This window comes from Erythrolamprus reginae, chromosome 11 (assembly GCF_031021105.1).
Source record: "Erythrolamprus reginae isolate rEryReg1 chromosome 11, rEryReg1.hap1, whole genome shotgun sequence".
Taxonomy (NCBI): Eukaryota; Metazoa; Chordata; class Lepidosauria; order Squamata; family Dipsadidae; genus Erythrolamprus; species Erythrolamprus reginae.
Window position 1 is genome coordinate 11,594,150 of NC_091960.1, and position 14,002 is coordinate 11,608,151.

The 14,002-nt window shown below is 45.9% G+C and overlaps 2 protein-coding genes across 2 annotated transcripts in view; both read left to right on the forward strand.

Moving 5' to 3' along the window:
- LOC139173994 (IgGFc-binding protein-like) overlaps positions 1-14,002 on the forward strand; it is an 842,349-nt gene that overhangs the window by 579,565 nt on the left and 248,782 nt on the right. The gene's annotated exons all lie outside the window — the stretch shown is intronic.
- NFKBID (NFKB inhibitor delta) overlaps positions 1-14,002 on the forward strand; it is a 56,302-nt gene that overhangs the window by 36,348 nt on the left and 5,952 nt on the right. Inside the window, exons 5-8 of the mRNA XM_070763992.1 lie at positions 849-1,054; positions 7,017-7,122; positions 10,379-10,525; positions 11,797-11,848. Of these exons, the coding sequence (XP_070620093.1) occupies positions 849-1,054; positions 7,017-7,122; positions 10,379-10,525; positions 11,797-11,848 (511 nt within the window). The remainder of the gene's footprint in view (positions 1-848; positions 1,055-7,016; positions 7,123-10,378; positions 10,526-11,796; positions 11,849-14,002) is intronic.

Below are 14,002 nucleotides of genomic sequence, written 5' to 3' on the forward strand. Positions count from 1 at the left end.
CCGTCAAGCCACTCCCACCTGATTGCATGGCTGACAAGCCACACCCACAAAATAAGCCACACCCACAATGTGGTGTAAAAAGATTTGAAGCCCTTCACTGGACCCATGACTATAACTGAGTCTAGAACAGGGGTGTCAAACTCGATTTCACTGAGGGTCGTATCAGGGTTGTGCTTGACTCGGGGTGGGTGGGTTGGGGCATGGCCAAGGTGGGCATAGCCAGCTCCATGTCACTCAAGTAGGGGGCACCTGTGCCAATGAAAATTTATTTAGTTATTTATTATTTATTATTTAGATTTGTATGCTGCCCCTATCCGCAGAAAATGGGGTTCCGAGCTCTGTTTTTGGCTGCAACGGCTTCCTGTAACCCTCTGCCAGCGAAAATGGAGCTCGGAAGGGCCGTTGTTTTTCCTGGCAGAGGCACCGCAAGCCAATCCTTCGCTATTTCCAGAGCAGTCTCGCTGACCAGATCTAAGCACCCCACGAGCCAGATCCAGACCCAGACCCTGAGTTTGGTGCCCTGGTCAGGCACACAAAAATATACATAATGTAGTATATAAAGTTTATGTACACACAGGCATGCACAGCTCTTCTAAAATGATACACATTCAACCTCATTTACTATGATCGGAAAAACATACCCAGAGCCCAGAAGGGAAAAAAAGAAAAAAAATCATTTTTTTTTCTACCGGTTTTGCCTATCTAATCGTAGGAGCCCATCACTGCTGTCTTAGGCATGAAAGGTGAGCAAGGATCATGGGCAGAGGTAGAGAAGAGAGAACCATCCATCTTTAGATCAGCTTCCTCCCAACACCTGTTTAACTTTTCTTCTTTTGATTTCCATCCAGAAGGTTGCCACGGAAGCTGTCCACCTTTACCCAAGCTCAGAGACCTCGTGGCTGGGACAGGAACCAAACAATGCTTGTCACCTCCTTCCTGGGAGTTATGCAGACTTATCTGTGGATGTCGATCCAGGGGAACTGACTCAAGCTCGGGCACAGATCCAGAATATAGGTCTAGCTCACCTGTTGCAGCAGGATGAAGATGGAGACACGTAAGGGTGCCGCTTTTTTTTCCTACCAGTTCTGTGGATGTGGCTTGGTGAGTGTAGCTTGGCGGGCGTGGCAGGGGAAGGATACTGTAAAATCCCCATCCCTTCCCCATTCCACTGACCCAGGGGTAGGCAAAGTTTGTATTTGTATTTGTATTTATTAGATTTGTATGCCACCCCTCTCTGAAGACTCGAGGCGGCTAACAACAATATAAAAAGACAACGTAAACAAATCTAATATTAAAAACAATCTAAAAAACCCCAATTTAAAGAACCACTCATACATACAAGCATACCATGTATAAATTCTATAAGCCTAGGGGGAAGGGAAATTTCAATTCCCCCATGCCTGACGACAGAGGTAGTTTTAAGGAGCTTGCGAAAGGCAAGGAGGGTGGGGGCAGTTCTGACATCTGGGGGGAGCTGGTTCCAGAGAGTTGGGGCCATCACAGAGAAGGCTCTTCTCCTGGGTCTCGCCAAAGTTGGCTCTTCTATGACTTGTGGACTTCAACTCCCAGAATTCCTGAGACAATCATGCTAGCTCAGGAATTCTGGGATTTGAAGTCCACATGTCATAGAAGAGCCAACTTTGCCTACCCTGGCACTAACCTGTTTCCAAGCTACGTTCTCGAGTGCAAGGCAAAAAAGAAGACCCAGCCAATCAGCTGGGACTCAGGAGGTAGCGAATAGGGACCACCCAGAAGTAGTATTTGCTGGTTCTCCGAACTACAGTGGTACCTCTACCTAAGAACGCCTCTACTTACAAACTTTTCTACATAAGAACCAGATTTTTTTTTGCCTCTTCTCAGGAACCATTTTCCACTTACAAACCCGACCCTCTGAAACTGTAACCGGAAAAGGCAGGGAGAAGCCTCCGTGGGGCCTCTCCAGGAATCTCCTGGGAGGAAACAGGGCCAGAAAAGGTGGGGAGAAGCCTCCATGGGGCCTCTCTAGGAATCTCCTGGGAGGAAACAGGGCCTCCACCCTCCCTGTGGTTTCCCCAATCGCACGCATTATTTGCTTTTACATTGATTCCTATGGGGAAAATGGCTTTTTCTTACCAACATTTCTACTTAAGAACCTGGTCACTGAACGGATTTAGTTTGCAAGTACAGGTACCACTGTACTCAAAATTCTGCTACCAGTTCGCCAGAACCTGTGAGACCCAGCTAAATGCCACCTCTGCAGGACACCATCTCACTGAGAAACTCATTCCCTGATCCTTGTTTGGAATGGCGGTGGGAAAAGAAGATTTTGGAAAGCAGATAACAAGTTTCAAGTTTCAAATTTCAAGTTTTATTGGATTTATATGCCACCCCTCTCCGAAAACTCGGGGCGGCTAACAACAATCATGAACAATATACAATAAAATCCAATACTAAAAGCAAATTAAAACCCCTTAATATATAAAAACCAAACATACATACAAACATACCATGTATACAGTTGTAACGGCCTAGGGGGAGAAAAGTCTTAATTCCCCCATGCCTGGCGGCAGAGGTGGGTTTTAAGTAGCTTACAAAAGGCAAGGAGGGTGGGGGCAACTCTAATCTCTGGGGGGAGCTGGTTCCAGAGGGCTGGGGCCACCACAGAGAAGGCTCTTCTCCTGGGTCCCGCCAAGTGGCATTGTTTAGTTGACGGGATCCAGAGAAGACCCACTCTGTGGGACCTAACTGGCCGCTGGGATTCGTGCAGCAGAAGGCAGTCCCTGAGGTAATCTGGCCCGGTGCCATGAAGGGCTTTATAGGTCATAACCAACACTTTGAATTGTGACCGGAAACTGATTGGCAACCAATGCAGACTGCGGAGTGTTGGTGTGACATGGGCATATTTAGGGAAGCCCATGATTGCTCTCGCAGCTGCATTCTGCACGATCTGAAGTTTCTGAACACTTTTCAAAGGTAGCCCCATGTAGAGAGGGTTACAGTAGTCGAGCCTCGAGGTGATGAGGGCATGAGTGACTGTGAGCAGTGACTCCCGGTCCAGATAGGGTCACAACTGATGCACCAGGTGAACAAGGAGGCTACATAGGAAGCAACTGGGAAAGGGACTGAAATTTCTTCCTAATCTGATGCTCTCTAGATAGGTGAGGCCTGCAATTTCCAGCTTGGAAATCTTCCTGGCTAGAAATGCCAAGTGTTACATAGTCGTATCACATCTGGAATGCATCACACTGGGAAAACATCCATGGTTGCAGCGTAAAACAGGATTAAACGATAGCAGCTGCGTCACTTTCTTGCCACTTAAGAGTGAATCCGGTAGGGAAAAGCATGGCGATTGGGCCGCCCACAAAGTATTGCCACACAACAAAGGCAACCAGTAGATTTCCAGTTTGCTAATGTTAAATCTTTGTAGATGCCCTTGTGCTAATCCCTAATATTAGATTATCGTATCCCACATGCTATTCCATTTCAGGTAAATAATGTTATACCCACGGAGAAAAGGCAAAAGGCAGTACAGTATTTCTCAATCTTGACAACTTGAAAATGGGTGCGGTTAGGGATTCCAAAGAGTTGAAGGCAATCCATCTTCAAGTTGCCAAGATCAAGGAAACACCTAAGGAGCAGCAATGAAATTTCTGTCAAATTAATGTCATGAAAGAAGAAAGTGAAAAGACACAGTCTACTTAAGAACTTAATTCGTTCCGTGACCAGGTTCTTAAGTAGAAACGTTTGCAAATAGAAGCAATTTTTCCCGTAGGAATCAATGTAAAAGCAAATAGTACGTGGAAATCCATTATGAAAGAAATAAAAGCTCAGAATTTGGGTGGGAGGAGGAGGAGGAAGAGGAAGAGGAGGACAGTCGCTGCTGAAGGAAAAAGGTGAGATGAGGGGAATCAAAAAATGAACAGTGCAGTCAGGCGGTAGGGAAAGCAAGTAGGATGCTTGGCTGCATAGCTAGAGGTATAACAAGCAGGAAGAGGGAAATTATGATCCCGCTATATAGAACGCTGGTGAGACCACATTTGCAATACTGTGTTCAGTTCTGGAGATCTCACCTACAAAAAGATATTGACAAAATTGAACGGGTCCAAAGACGGGCCACAAGAATGGTGGAAGGTCTTAAGCATAAAACTTATCAGGAAAGACTTCATGAACTCAATCTGTATAGTCTGCAGGACAGAAGGAAAAGGGGGGGACATGAGCGAAACATTTAAATATGTTAAAGGGTTAAATAAGGTTCAGGAGGGAAGTGTTTTTAATAGGAAAGTGAACACAAGAACAAGGGGACACAATCTGAAGTTAGTTGGGGGAAAGACCAAAAGCAACATGAGAAAATATTATTTTACTGAAAGAGTAGTAGATCCTTGGAACAAACTTCCAGCAGACATGGTTGGTAAATCCACAGTAACTGAATTTAAACATGCCTGGGATAAACATATATCCTTTGCCAGATAAAATACAGGAAATAGTATAAGGGCAGACTAGATGGACCATGAGGTCTTTTTCTGCCGTCAGTCTTCTATGTTTCTATGTTTCTAAGACGGCGAGGGGGAGCACGCGCCTCCCATACACCCGGTGTGAAGCTGCCTCCCATACATGCGCCAGTGAGAGAAACCCAGGGGGAATGGCAGGAAACTGGCTGGGCCTTCGTGCTGCTCTCAAATTTCCTGGGAAAGATTTCCAGGCTCGGGTTCTTAAGTAGAAAATAATTCTTAAACAGAGGCAAAAAAAATCTTGAACACTTGGTTCTTATCTAAAAAAAGTTCTTAAGTAGAGGCGTTCTTAAGTAGAGGTACCACTGTACATAGCTACATCTAATTAATGCCAATGCTGTTCATTAGAATCAATAGCTTTCTATCTTTGCCAATCAACCTGGCTTCCTTGACCTTTAGATAACACTCCCTGTGCTGCACAAGGATGCAAGGATTATGAAGCTATAAATAAAAAGTTAGTAGAGAAAAATGTCTCTGAGAAAGCTACGACCACATAAGCAACGTCCTCACCTGTGCAGTTGGCTTTATGCATTCAAGAGAGACCTTGGCTTTCCTTCCTATGATCCTTGATCTGGTAATAGACTGAAACTTGGCCAACCTTCAAAATTCAAATGACGAAATAAGACATGAAGCCAGCAAGTTTGTAAATGAGGGGATGCAAGTTGCTTAAAAGGTTGAGGGAGGGAGGGAGAATTCTTAGTGCTGCTTGTAAACTCATAAAAGTTTCTGAAGTCAGAGTACTAAAAAAATTAAAAAGGCGAGAGGAAGGAGGTTGACATTTATTTTATTTATTTATTTATTTTGTCCAATACACAATAATACACAATGAAGGTTATAGAGGATATAGTAGAGAAGAAATACGAGATATAGGAGAGACTATAGGACAGGGGACGGAAGGCACTCTAGTGCGCTTATGTACGCCCCTTACTGACCTCTTAGGAATCTAGAATATTTCCGAGACCGCCTGCTGCCGCACGAATCCCAGCGACCGATTAGGTCCCACAGAGTGGGCCTTCTCCGGGTCCCGTCAACTAAACAATGTCGGTTGGCGGGCCCCAGGGGAAGAGCCTTCTCTGTGGCGGCACCGGCCCTCTGGAACCAACTCCCCCCGGAGATTAGGACTGCCCCTACTCTTCCTGCCTTCCGAAAACTCCTTAAAACCCACCTTTGCCGTCAGGCATGGGGGAACTGAAACATCTTCCCCTGGGCATGTTTAATTTATATATGGTATGCCTGAGTGTATGTCTGTTATTATATGGGGTCTTTTTTAAATCGTTAAATATTTTAAATTTGTTTAGATTATTTATGATTTGTTTCCACGTGTTGTGAGCCGCCCCGAGTCTTCGGAGAGGGGCGGCATACAAATCTAAGTAATAAATAATAAAAATAAATAAATAAAATAAATAAATCTGGAGAGGTCAACCGTGGACAATCTAAGGGTAAAATTCGGAAACTTCAGATGGTGCAGAATGCAGCTGCGAGAGCAATCATGGGCTTCCCAAGGTATGCCCATGTTACACTAACACTCCACAATCTGCATTGGTTGCCGATCAATTTCCGGTCACAATTCAAAGTGTTGGTTATGACCTATAAAGCCCTTCATGGCATCGGACCAGAATATCTCCGGGACCGCCTTCTGCCGCATGAATCCCAGTGACCGGTTAGGTCCCACAGAGTTGGCCTTCTCCAGGTCCCGTCGACTAAGCAATGTCGTTTGGCGGGACCCAGAAGAAGTGCCTTCTCTGTGGCGGCCCCGACCCTCTGGAACCAGCTCCCCCCCAGATATCAGAGTTGCCCCCATCCTCCTTGCCTTTTGCAAGCTCCTTAGAACCCACCTCTGTCGTCAGTCATGGGGGAATTGAAATTTCCCTTCCCCCTAGGCTTATAGAATTTATACATGGTATGCTTGTATGTATGAGAGGTTCTTTAAATTGGGGTTTTTTATATTGTTTTAATATTAGATTTGTTTACATTGTCTTTTTATATTGTTGTTAGCCGCCCCGAGTCTTCGGAGAGGGGCGGCATACAAATCTAATAAATACAATACAAAATACAAAAAATACAAAATGTTGGGGTTAGGGGATGATACTACAGAGTCTGGTAATGAGTTCCACGCTTCAACAACCCGATTACTAAAGTCATATTTTTTACAGTCAAGTTTGGAGCGGTTAATGTTAAGTTTGAATCTGTTGTGTGCTCTTGTGTGGTTGTGGTTGAAGCTGAAGTAGTCTTTGACAGGCAGGACATTGCAACATATGATCTTGTGGGCAATACTTAGATCTTGTTTAAGGCGTCGTAGTTCTAAGCTTTCAAGACCCAGGATTGTAAGTCTAGTTTCGTAGGGAATTCTGTTTCGAGTGGAGGGTGTTAATGTCTGAGATGCGATATGGGTTCCAAACAGATGAGCTGTATTCGAGGATGGGTCTGGCGAAAGTACATGGCTATCCAAACAGACATGGCTATCCAAACAGACATGGCTATCCAAACAGTATGGTGGACTTTTGATCACCCTGAGCCCTTCTTCTCCAGGTTGCTCCATCTCTTTGTGGCTCAAGGACTTCGCCCATTGTCGTATGCTGCAGCTGAAAAGCTCCGAGATTGTGGACAGTTGGATGTCAAAGAACACAGGGGGAAGGTGAGTGAATTCAGTGACAGAGGCAGTGGGAAACCCGAATCTGAGTTCCCCACTCAGTTGAAAGCTCACATTTTATTTTATTTATTTTATTTATTTATTTATTTTATTTTTATTAGATTTGTATGCCGCCCCTCTCTGAAGACTCGGGGCGGCTAACAACAGTATAAAAAGACAATGTAAACAAATCTAATATTAAAAATAATCTTTAAAAACCCAATTTAAAGAACCACTCATACATACAAGCATACCATGTATAAATTCTATAAGCCTAGGGGGAAGGGAAATTTCAATTCCCCCATGCCTGACGACAACTCTGATATCTGGGGGGAGCTGGTTCCAGAGGGCCGGGGCCGCCACAGAGAAGGCTCTTCTCCTGGGTCCCACCAAACGACATTGCTTAGTCGACGGGACCTTGTCCCCCACCCACAAATTTGTCACGTTGCCCATCAGATTGTGCCGGCATGGCAAGTCCGTCCTCCGCTTCCGCCCAGGTGGGTGGGTATAGGATGACCTTGAACCTCTCAAAAGAACGCTTTGTGATTGCTGCATCTATTCTGTCATGATAATCACCCCTCCCAAGTTCCCATAAATATCAGGTCTTCTATAGAAGGCTTGACACCCTTAACTAGACTGATCCTGAGCTACGAAAGCTTATGATGGTGTGTCACACTTTCCATCCATTCCTGCCTTCCATAATGAACTGCCATTTGGGTGGCTGCCTTATATGGACCACCTGTCAAGACTGCGGTCCTCAATCAATTTTCTATGGACGTTCTCAACCATCTAGGTCAGGGGTCAGGAACCTTTTTGGCTAAGAGAGCCGTAAACGCCACATATTTTGAAATATAATTCCGCGAGAGCCGTACAATATGTTTAAAGGGCCATTGACAGATCAATCGCTCCAATGTTCACTTAGTACAGCAAGGAATGCTCCTCCCTGCTGTATAAAGCCACAACTGGACTGAAACAATGGTAATTAGCAGTAAAAAAATTAAATAAATAACTTACATTGTGAGCTTGCGATGCATGACATCAGTCCAGCAGTCTGGCTTCTTTTTCCTGCGCATGACTGGCTTTGGCTTCCCCTCTGCAGAACAAAAGCTGGGGACCTCTCCCTCCACATACACTGGATCCCTATGGCCCATCCGAGGGCTGGCAAAATAGGTGTGCCCCCCCACCTGCTTTTCTATCTCTCTCTCTCTCTTTCTCTCCCTCTCTTTCTCTTTTTGTCTCTCTTTCTCTCTCTACTTTTCTTTCTTTTTCTCTTTTTCTCTCCCTTTCTCTCTCTTTTTCTCTTTTTCTCTCCCTTTCTCTCTCTTTCTCTTTATATCTCTTTCTCTCTTTTTTCTCTCTCCCAACCTCTCTCTTTCTCTTTCTATCTCTTTCTCTCCCTCCCTCTCTCTTTCACTTTATCTACCTCTTTCTCTCCCTCTCTCCCCTTCTCTCTTTCTTTCTCTTTCTCTCCCTCCCCCTCTCTCTTTCTCTTCCTCTTTTTATCTCTCTCTCTTTTTTCTCTTTTATCTCCCTTTCTCTCTCTCTCTCTCTCTCTCTTTCTCTCCCCCTCTCTTTGTCTCTTTCTATCTCTTTCTCTCCCTCCCTCTATCTTTCTCTTTTTATCTCTCTCTTTCTCTTTCTCTCTCTCTCTTTCTCCCCCTTCTCTCTGAAGTGGGGAGGGCCGGGTTGGCACCAAGGGAGCTCGAGACGGGGTGCAAAAGCAAACTACTCTGCCGGCCCGGGCCCACATCGGAAGGAAGGAAGGAAGGAATGGTAAAAGGGGCGATCAAGAGAGGAATGGGTGAATGAATGGACGGAGGGTGGGAAGGAAGGAAGGAAAGAGGGAAGGGACAGGAACAGAGGAAGGGTGCAAAGGAAGCAAGGAAAGGTGTGAAAGGGGAGAGTAAGAGAAGAAGGAGTGAAAGAAGGGAATGAGGGAGGAAACAAGGGAGGAAGGAGAAGGAAAGCAAGAAATGGAGGGAGGGAAGGAAGGAAGAAAGAAAGAAAGAAAGGGGGAAGGGACAGGAACAGAGGAAGGAAGCAAGGAAACTTATGAAAGGGGAGAGTAAGAGAGGAAGGGCTGAAGGGAGGGAGGGAAGAAGGTGGGAAGGAGAAAGAAAAGAAGAAATAGAGGAAGGGAAGGTAAAAGAGAGAAAGAAAAAGAGCAAGAAAGAAAGAAAGAAAGAGAGAAAGAAAGAATGAAAGAGAAATAAAAATAGAGAGTGGGGATGAAAGAAATGGAAGGAGGGAAGGAAGGAGAGAAAGCAAGAGAAAGAAAGAAAGCAAGAGAAAGAAAAAAGAATGAAAGAGCCAGAGAGAAAGAGAAAGAGAGAAAGAAAGAAAGAAAGAAAGGCAACTTCAAAGAAAGGCTCACTGAGCATCTCTCACTCTCTCTCTCTCTCTTTCTATCCCTCTTTCTTTCTCTCTCTTCCTTTCTATCTCTCCTCTTCCTTTCTCTCTCCTCTCTCTCTCCCTCTCTTTCTACCCTCCTTTCTCTTCCTTCCTTCCTTCTCTCCCTCCCTCCCCTCCCTCCCTCCTTCCTTCCTCTCCATTTCTCTTTCCCTCCCTCTCTTTCCCTTTTCTTTCTTTTGGTCCACTTCTCTCTCTCTCCGCTTCTCCACTTGCCTCCCCCTCGTGCCTCGCCCTTCCCACCCGGCCACCCGCGCGCGCTTACCAGGAGCAGGAATTCGAGTAAGCCCAAAAGAAGCCATTGGCTCCGGGCGGCGTTCATGGCCCCCCCGAACCCCCGGCCCAGCACTTCCGGAAGCCGAAAGGCGCGGCTCTCTTGCCCTTGCAATCCTCGGGGGGACACAAGGCTGGCGGAGAAGCCGGCCGGGCTCAGCCCTCTCCTGGCTTCCCCAATTCCGCTTCCCCAGCAGCGCGGCTTGGCTTCCAGAGGGCTGAGCCAACCCCATGGTCATTCCTCCTTCCGCGGCTGCCATCGGGGCTCCCTGCCTCCCTGCCGGCCTCCCTGCCTTCTTTCCTCATGGGGGTGGGAAGAAGGTGCGGGCCGCAGAGGCAGAGTTTGTCTCAATCGGAGTTGGGGAGTTTTTGGCGGGCACCGTGTCTGCGAGCCAGATACGGCCATCAAAAGAGCCATATCTGGCTCGCGAGCCATAGGTTCCCGACCTCTGATCTAGGTCAAGAAAGTTGCTTTTCCAGAAGGCAACTGGACTTTCTTGCTTTTATTTCCCTTTGAAAACGTTTCGCTTCTCAACCAAGAAGCGTCTTCAGTTCATTTCTTTTTCCCCTTTGTGCCCAGACTCCATTATTAGTGGCGGCTGCAGCCAATCAACCGAAGATCGTGAAGGACCTGATTTTGCTGGGAGCAGAGATCAATGCCATGGACCAAAAGGGACAGACTGTGCTGCACTTTGGCGCCACCTACGGGCTGCCCAATATCATTGAGGTGAGACTGGCCTATTTTAACCCCACCCCCAGAATAGCCTTGTGCACAGTAGGCAGAATACAGTGGTACCTCCACTTACGAACTTAATTCATTCCGTGACCAGGTTCTTAAGTAGAAAAGTTTGTAAGAAGAAGCAATTTTTCCCATAGGAATCAATGTAAAAGCAAATAATGCGTACGATTGGGGAAACCACAGGGCGGGTGGAGGTCCTGTTTCCTTCCAGGAGATTCCCAGAGAGACCCCACTGAGGCTTCTCCCCACCTTTTCCGGCCCCGTTGACTCCCAAGAGATTCCTAGAAAGGCCCCACGGAGGCTTCTCCCCACCTTTTCTGGCCCTGTTTCCTCCCAGGAGATTCCTAGAAAGGCCCCACGGAGGCTTCCCCCCACCTTTTCCGGACCCGTTTCCTCCCAGGAGATTCCTAGAAAGGCCCCAGAGAGGCTTCCCCCCACCTTTTCCGGCCCCGTTTCCTCCCAGGAGATTCCTAGAAAGGCCCCAGAGAGGCTTCTCCCCGCCTTTTCCGGCCCCGTTTCCTCCCAGGAGATTCCTAGAAAGGCCCCAGAGAGGCTTCTCCCAGCCTTTTCCGGCCCCGTTTCATCCCAGGAGATTCCTAGAGAGGCCCCACAGAGGCTTCTCCCTGCCTTTTCCAGTCCTGTTTCCTCCCAGGAGATTCCTAAAGAGGCCTCACGGAGGCTTCTCCCTGCCTTTTTTGTCCCTGTTTTGTCCCAGGAGATTCCTAGAGAAGCCCCACGGAGGTTTCTCCCTGCCTTTTTGGCCCTGTTTCCCCCCAAGAGATTCCTAGAGAGGCCCCAAGGAGGCTTCTCCCTGCCTTTTCCGGTTACAGTTTCGGAGGCTCGGGTTTGTAAGTGGAAAATGGTTCTTGAAAAGAGGCAAAAAAAATCTTGAACACCCGGTTCTTATCTAGAAAAGTTCGTAAGTAGAGGCCTTCTTAGATAGAGGTACCACTGAACAGGTAGTCCTCGAGTTACGACACGTCTAACCGCAGGGCGGTTCTAACCTGGCTAGTAAAAATTGCCATCCTGCTTTGACTTGACATACTGTTTGGACATGGTGGCTGGCTTGAATCTCCTTCAAAACAGTGACCCCGTTAAAGCTCTGCATAGCGCAACCTCCAAGAGCTCCTGATCTATTGGAACTATATTTTCCTAGATATCCTGAGCCAGCATGGAAAATCTCATGACTCAAACAAATCTTTTCCAAAACCCACATCGGCTTTATTATTTCCCCCCTTCGCCCCCGCCTTCTTTTCTAGGCTGTCATGATGACTGGTGCTCCTGTCAATGTGGAAGCCAGAAATTTTGAAGGTAAGTGTCAGGTTCTTTGGCAACTGCCTGAACCAAAAGTGATAATTTTTTTCCAAGCATTTACCCTAATATTTTTCCCCCATTAGCAAGATTCATTGAGAGGAGGTCAGGGTTACAAAACCTCCCAGCCACTGAACCATTTCACGTTTAAAGTGATTTTTTCTCCTCCTTGGATATTAGGGCAGGGAGCTTTCTAGTTTTCCTTCTAACAGTCTTCTTCTGATCCAGTGAGGGCACAAATCTCTTCAGTGATAATGCAGGAGCTTGCCATTGGCTGGCTACTTAATGGATTTCTGAATCCGTAGCTCTCTGGGAACCAACCATGACGTCAAGATGATAAAAGCTTTCGATTTTTCTCAAAACCATTTTCAACTGGAGTGTATTTAAGAGCCATGTTGGTCTAGGGCAGGGATAGGCAAAGTTGGCTCTACTCTGACTTGTGGACTTCAACTCCCAGAATTCCTGAGCTAATCGTGCTAGCTCGTGAATTCTGGGAGTTGAAGTCCACATGTCACAGAAGAGCCATCTTTGCTTGCCCCTGGCCTACGGGTACCCTGCCCTAGACCAACATGGCTCTTAAATACACTCCAGCTGAAAATGGTTTTGAGAAAAATCAAAAGCTTTTATCATCTTGACATCATGGTTGGTTCCAGTCTAGAAGCCAGCAGAATGTGTGTTCCTGTTTCACCTTAGGTATGAAAGTTGGCTAGATACTTTTGGGCCAATCGCCAGGAGACTGTGAGTTCTAGTCCCACCTTAGGCAATAGGCATGAATATCAACTAGGTGACATTAGGCCAATCACCGGGAGACTGTGAGATCTAGTCCCACCTTAGGCAATAGGCAGGAATATCAACTAAGTGACATTAGGCCAATCACCGGGAGACTGTGAGTTCTAGTCCCACCTTAGGCAATAGGCAGGAATATCAACTAGGTGACATTAGGCCAATCACCGGGAGACTGTGACATCTAGTCCCACCTTAGGCAATAGGCATGAATATCAACTAGGTGACATTAGGCCAATCACCAGGAGACTGTGAGTTCTAGTCCCACCTTAGGCAATAGGCATGAATATCAACTAGGTGACATTAGGCCAATCACCGGGAGACTGTGAGTTCTAGTACCACCTTAGGCAATAGGCATGAATATCAACTAGGTGACATTAGGCCAATCACCGGGAGACTGTGACATCTAGTCCCACCTTAGGCAATAGGCACGAGCATGAGCTGGGTGACTTAGGCCATCCACCCAGAGATTGTGAATTCTAGTCCCATTCTTAGCCAGTTACATGACCTTGGGCCAGTCCCTCTCTCCCAGCCCTAGGAAGGAGGCAATGGTATAAACCACTTCCAAAATCTTGCCATGAAAACTGCAGGGACTAGTCACAGATCAAAATATCAAGAGGCAATGAGGAGTCTCAATTTTATAATTGCTGGAACCTATTTTACCACTGGCTTGAAAAAAAGAACAAACCCGCCAAACAAACTGTAAATTTCTAACTATGCAAAAGAAACGTACCTGGTGAAAGACTAATGTGTATAGAAGATAAAATAATAATAATAATAATAATAATAATAATAATAATAATAATAATAAATAATAATAATAATAATAATAATAATAATAATAATAATAATAATAATTTATTAGATTTGTATGCCGCCCCTCTCCGAAGACTCGTGTAAATAATTAAGACTATTACTCGCTTTTTTTCCTGGTTTTTTTTCTCTTATATTCTTTTCTATTTTCTGTTATTTTATAAGCAATTCAGATTATTAGGTTACTGTATACCTATAAATTGGCTATAGAGAATATACTTAGTTCATACAACTATATACACCTGTTGTGCACTCGCCCGCTTTCTATTATGTTTTTAATTTCATGTGATTGTCTTGTCTTTTGTATTGTCATTATGTATTTATATATGTATGCCCATGTCACACCAACACTCCGCAGTCACTCCGATCAATTTCCGGTCACAAATCAAAGTGTTGGTTATGACCTATAAAGCCCTTCATGGCATCAGACCAGAATATCTCCGGGATGCGCCTTCTGCCGCACGAATCCCAGCGACCGATTAGGTCCCACAGAGTTGGCTTTCTCCGGGTCCCGTCGACAAAAAAATGTCTTCTGGTGGGTCCCAGGGGAAGAGCCTT